This window comes from Heterocephalus glaber, unplaced genomic scaffold (genome assembly GCF_053883595.1).
Source record: "Heterocephalus glaber isolate CG9 unplaced genomic scaffold, H.glaber_assembly_v1.0 deba00001538, whole genome shotgun sequence".
NCBI lineage: Eukaryota > Metazoa > Chordata > Mammalia > Rodentia > Bathyergidae > Heterocephalus > Heterocephalus glaber.
The window spans coordinates 30,251,588-30,258,063 of NW_028258333.1; the positions used below are offsets into that span (position 1 = coordinate 30,251,588).

The 6,476-nt window shown below is 42.9% G+C and overlaps 1 protein-coding gene across 1 annotated transcript in view; it reads right to left on the reverse strand.

The window, feature by feature from the left end:
- Fgf10 (fibroblast growth factor 10) overlaps positions 1–3,573 on the reverse strand; it is a 76,987-nt gene extending 73,414 nt beyond the window's left edge. Inside the window, exon 1 of the mRNA XM_004848546.4 lies at positions 2,177–3,573. Coding sequence (XP_004848603.1) covers positions 2,177–2,528 — 352 coding nt within the window. The 5' untranslated portion in view covers positions 2,529–3,573. The remainder of the gene's footprint in view (positions 1–2,176) is intronic.
- Positions 3,574–6,476: the final 2,903 nt, after the last annotated feature.

Below are 6,476 nucleotides of genomic sequence, written 5' to 3' on the forward strand. Positions count from 1 at the left end.
AAAAAAAAATTTGTGTGTTCCTGGACAATCATTTTACTAAATAATCACACAGTGATCATTATTTTACAAAATAGTAGTTTAAGTTGCATAAACTAAAATATTGCAGGTCAGTCCTTGGATCATATCATAGAGACATTTAGAATATAACAATGGCAAAATCAGGTTATTATCAAAGATTTTCAAAAAAGATGAAAATTTTCTCAAGGTTAACTCTCTGAATGTGTATTATTTGTCTTGAAGTTTTCCCATGAACTAAAAATACAAAGAAATTTAGTTCATAGGAAGTTCTTAAAAAAAACCCAGTTTACTCTGTCCAGCCCAGAAATTGGACAGCTTCTTCCCCCTCCTGTTAAGTGGATACTACTACATGATTTTGTTTCAAAACTAAATAAAAATTTAATCACCAACCATAAAGGCTATACAAACTGTACAGTCAATACAAGTAACAAATGATCTTCAAGTAAGAGTAATTATCATTAATGACATTATTTCAGTTACTTTCTATGAATCTGAATGACTATATATATATATATATATACATATGGATATGTAACTGTGCATTTATTATCTCTAACACCAAATATAAAATGGAAGACTTTACTTCTACAAATATTTTTACTACTTGTAAACACATTGCTAAATTTGATAAATAAATGCAGTAGCTGAGGAGGAATAGATGTTAATGTTGAACACACATTAGACCCCAAAGAAGAAAACTAAATCTTAATTCTTGTATATCTTTATTTAAAAATAACATGCTAAATTTTGGTCAACTGCCATTTTTATTAAAACCTGATACTTCTGGGCCCAATCTTGAAATATATGACCCATTCATTTAAATTAGCTGCCACATATACCCTTGGAATTCCCAAACAACTGACAATAAAAGGTCCCCTTGAAGGAGGACTTGGAATTTACCATTGAGATAGAGCTAAATTGTCATGAAATAAATTCAAATGTTATTGTCTACTGTCTTCAGTATGCCATTACCTCCTTGCCTTGGGATCCTTTCACATAACAATCAATAGAAGATGAATAAATCTCACTACTTGAAAGTAACTAGGAAAGGAAGCCAATGGCATAATCTGGCTTGACTGGATTAATTCAAGAAGAGACATGGTATCCACCCCTTCTGTCTTGCTCTCCCTCCCCCTAAATAGCCCACACCCTTACAAGAAAAAAAGGAGGAAAAAAGAGACTGGAAAAAATAAAGAAGGAAATCCAAGGAGCCCAGGAAGAACTTGCAGGGAAGAGAAAACTTCACCCTATGGGATAAACTATAGCCATGGAAACAGACTTCTGACTTTTACTTTGAAAATAAAAGAATGACAATGAAATTTGTGTGAGGTCTGTGCGAATCCAGTCCCAGATGTTTACAATGCTGTAGTAGTATGGCTCTGCAACATGAGAGGCTTCATAAGAAATAGTACAACAGCACACCACAAAGCACTGCATATGCTATTGACAATGCAGACATGAGCATCATGTTACCATGAGAGGAGGCAGGCAGAAGACAAATAGCAGCGGTGGTGCCTGAAAAGCTAACTTCATGGACCGCAATCACTCAAAACAACATCAGGGACCCAAAGGAAAAAAAAAATCAAAACCAGAAAAAACGCTTGTCTCTCTTACCTGGAGGTGCCAGGGCAAAGGGATGGGGGTAGGAAGAGAGTGGAAATGAGTTTTCTTTCTGAAATAAAATTCTCATAAAGGCCCTATAACTGACAGCGGGTAATTATTTTCAGCTTGAGGAGCCTGTCCCCAAAGCCTTAAGATTGCCAGAGAAAGGAAACAAAATGTGTTTACTTGAGCCATTAACAGAAGGGAGGGAAAGAGGACCTTCAGATTGGATGGGGAAGGCGCTGGAGACAGAAAGGGGCATCTATGAGCTGCAATAACTCTGGACGCCCTGAATGGTTCAGCGAGTGACAAGCGCTGGAGAGAGGGGTGGATGATAGGGTGGCAGAGGGTGGGAGGAAGCGCGCCTAAGGGGGGGGGATGCAGCGGCACAATGTATACACGGGGGGGGGTGATTTAGTGTGAAAGTATTCCACTTAATCATTTTACAGGGTTTGGGGACGTAAATATTTAGCTGGCCACATCTGGAACAGATTTTCCCCCCATGTGGGGTGGGGGTGGATAACTGGAAGGAGGGGAGCGCGCGTTTGTTACTTACTGTACGGGCAGTTCTCCTTCTTCGTACCGCTAACCTTCCCGTTCTTTTCAATCTTGAGAAAGTACTTGGTGAAAGAGAATAGCTTTCTCCAGCGCACGTCTCCTTGGAGGTGATTGTAGCTCCGCACATGCCTCCCCGCACTGGAAGGAGAGGAGAAGGAGGAGGAAGAGGAAGAGGAGGAGGAAGAGGAGGAGGAGGAAGAGTTGGTGGTCTCTGGTGACACCATGTCCTGACCAAGAGCTTGGCAGGTGACAGGGACGGAAGACACCAAGAACAGCAACAAGAAGCAGCAACCGCAGCCAGGCAGGTGGGAAAAGGCTGAGGCACAATGTGTCAGTATCCATTTCCACATTGTACTGAAACTCTCGGCACTGGAAATTGTCTCATCAGAAGGAACATACTGGAATGGTGAGACCTGGTGCACCGCAAGGAGACAGCTGGAGGTGGTGGCTGCTGGTTAGCTCCCTCTGGGCGCGGGTCTGGCCAGAAGTGAAGGCGCCAACACCCATAACTCCTCGGAAGAGCCGCTGCCTCTCCTCGCTGCGCTCGGGACCCGCTGCCTGCGCCTCTGCAGCCTCCCGGTGAATGGTGGACGTGGGTGGCCGCAGCAGCAGGAGCTGGTGGCGGCGGTGCGTTGATCCCCAGCACTCTTGGCTCCCCTGGGAGTTACTTTGTTCTCTTCTTCACTCCTTTCTTCACCATGTTAGATGCAAAAAAAGGTCTGAAAAACAGATGACAGCACCGTGAACAAAACCCAAAGGGAGTGGGTTGGGGTTAGGGGGATCGGAGGAGCTATCTGCGCCCCTCTTTGGCTGGCACCTTCCGGTCCCTCTCCGCAGACCCCCAGCCCTTTGGCCAGTTCTTTAAGTGTGTCCCTTTGGAGTTGTCAGAGGTGGAGGCAGCTGCCCCGTCGCTGTTTTCTTCCCCCTCTTCCTTTCTCTTTTTGGTGGTGCCTGTTGATTTGAAGCCTCCAGAAAGTCACTTCTCGTTTGGGGTTGGGGGGGGGGGCGGCTGGTGTTTTGTTTGGCCTTCTCCCCCACCCCCGTTCCTTTGGAAAGCGCGCTTGTAAACAGGTTGAAGTCTGGAGTCTAAATGTCAATGATTCTAAGCCAGAGGTGGGCTCTGCCTCTGCTGGTCAAACCTCATTTGCAGGGGTGGAGAAGCGGGGGGAGGGGGTCAAACGGCGGTGGGACATCTGAAACCCTCGGCTGCTGGGAAAGTCAGGGAGAGGGAGGAGGAAGGGGCCGGGAGGGGAGAGAGCAGGGGAGCTAGGAGAGAGCGCGCTGCCTCTGCGCGGAGCTCGGGGGCTGCGGGTCCCTTCCTAGCCGGCGCCGCGAGCTCGGGCTAATTGCTGCTAACGCGTCCAGGGCTAGCAGCGCTGGCCACCGGCGCTAGCAGTCCGCTGGCTCTCCAAATTTTGTTGCCTCCAGCCTGAACCAATCCCTTCCGAGGAGCCCCTTTCTCACTTGTTTTTCAGCGTAGGAGTGTTTCCCCCTTTTTGGCAGTGAAGTACTTGAGAGCCACCTGGAGCTCGGTGCTGGGCTGACCCCCCCCCCCCCCCGCCAGCTCTCCGAAGAGGGAAGGGCTGGGAGACTGGGGAGAAAGCAGAAGATGCTGAGGACAACCCTCCCCACCCCCAGAACAGCAGATTATACACTGGTCGGAGCGAACACAGAAAAGGGAGACATAATTAGTTTCCTTTCCTCTTCTGCCAGCTTCCAAGGAGGTCTCCGCTTTAATGAATCACTGATTTCTCGCTTCCGTTGCTGAAGTAAAAAGTTCACACTTTGGCCCTCTCTGTCTTTTAAGCTCAGGGAGATTTATCGTCACCGTTAAAAATCTCCTCTCTCTTGGTGCAAATGAAATCAGGACCCCAAGACTGATTTCTAATTGCGAACATGAGACCTTTACTGAATCACGTGTGCACTTCAAAGCTAATACACTTTATTGAGATCGCAAAGATTTTACCAAACAATTTGGCCGAATACCCTGCTGCCTGTTTTCTTTTCTATGCAATTTCCTTTGCACTTTGCCATAAAGGGGCGTTTCTTCTTAGCCTTAAATTTGTGCTTACTGGGCTCTCTTTTACAATGTAACTGCGTTACTAGTTGTCCTCTCATGCTCACACTCCCACACACCACTCCCCAACTCCTCTGCTGCTCACAGAAACTAGTTCACAATCCAGGTATAAACAGACTAAGTCCAAGTCTTGGAAGCCTTTGCCAAGAGTAAAATGCACAAGGAGGAAAGCACTGTGGTAATCCATTCCAATCCCAGAGAGTTCCTAAAGGACCAGCTCTTTAGAAAATAAACTAAGGGAAAGCTCCACTGGAAAGAATGCTTGAACATGTATTGTTACATAAGGCAGTGGGACATTTATGGGCTGGGTTTCTTTGAGGCATGTGAAATTGCCAATATTTAACTGCTTTCTACCTACAAAGGCGGCAATTTCATACGGTTCAATCTAATGGGCTGCTGGTCCAAGACGGAAATATTTCAAGGTGATTTGAGAGTTTAACAACTGCAATGTAATTCGGAAGGAACTAATCAAAAGAGCTTGTATACAGAAGCCAGAATCCCTATAATGTGCATTTTTTCTCCATCTTCATGGTAAACTGGAGAAAACACAAAGAAATTAAAAGTTGAGCATTAGAGATGGGCATTAGGAGTGATTGCCCAACTTTGTTGCTTAGGGACTTGAAAAATGACTTTACATATATGCTCTCATATTTTCCTGTTCATTCAGAGCCTTTGAAATAGAACCATTTAATACCAGAATCAAGATGTTAATTGCATTATTTATAACCTGTTGTAATGCTTATTCAGAAGATTTCGCCACTGTGATGAACATCACAGTAGATTTTTAAGTTTAATAGAATTAGCTCTGATTTCTGTAGCTATTAATTAGAAAGTTAAGTAAATAAAGACCAAACGTCAAAGTAGTCTTGCTCTTTATTAAAGCATGGATATTGAAAAATGAAACCACAGCGCTAATTTCAATTTCCTACTTCACAGTTTTATACCTGAGAAGACAAATGCCTAAGAGTGTACTGTTTCTAAGGGATTTGAGTTTCAGCCCAATAGTTTAGAAGAATCCACATGTTTGAATTGACAACTAATTAAAACTGCATGTTTTTTAAAAATTACGTTTGATGAAACCATACAATAAACATTCTTCTGTGAAAAATTACAAAACACAGGAAGTTATTATTTTGGGGTTTCTCTACACTGAGAACCAAAACTATTGATGCCAGCTTGGGATTTAATTTTTTAAACTCATACCAGACACCCCTCGAAACCAAAACTAGTGAGTCTCTCCCCCGACTCCAACCCCCCACATAGCCATTACCAACTTTCTGCTCCAGGAGAAGCTATTGAGATATTTTAGCTATAAGTTTTATTTCCTTTTTATCTAAAATGGGCAAAAAGACACCTTCAAAACTTCCATATTAGAACCTGGCTACAGCAGGTGCAGTGTTTGAAAGTTCTAGAATCCTTGCTTAGCTCTTCTACATGGCGTGATGACAGGAAGGGCATTTACAAAACAGCCCAAAGGAAAAGCTGACATAGCTTTTTAGATTATATCTCATTCTTCTTTTTCTTTTCTGTACAGCCTTTCTTTTACAGCACAGTCGAGTCCCTAAATACCCCACTACTTTGTATTGTCAGGTCACCTCTTAGGTTAGCTGGAGAAAGCCTGAGAAAAGTTCCACAGGAAAGATGCACTATTTAACGGAATTCAATCTCTCCCAATAGATTTGAATCACTAACATAAATGTATGAATGTAGATTATATCTCTGTAATGAGGCCTGAATCATTCTCAGTTACTTCAAAGGCCTGAAATTCTACCTTCCTTTTTTAGCAGCAATAATCAGGTCTTAATGGGTTCCTTTATTAATTGTTTCTCTGCTAGGTTTGAAAAGGACAGTACAAGCTTCAGATTAGAGTAGTACCTACTAATTCTTCTAAAAGATTGCTTTTCTCTTTTACCCAATCTCTGGAAAGCATGCTTTATTTCTATGCCCTCAACATATTCTATAATATTATTTATTGTTTCTCTAAATCTTTATTGAGAGAAATTGGTGCAGGTCTTTTTAAAAACTGTGATATCTTGAGAAATTATTCAAGTCTTTTAAGAACAAGACCATGACAACAGCCATTGAAGAATACTAACATGTGGCTTTCAAACATAAAAGAAGCAATCTGTGTATGTTCCAACAGATCCTTCAGTAGCTATTCTGTTTGAGCAGTTTACATTTTGAGCATGTATTTCCTGGATTCTTTATATTGCTCAGTATT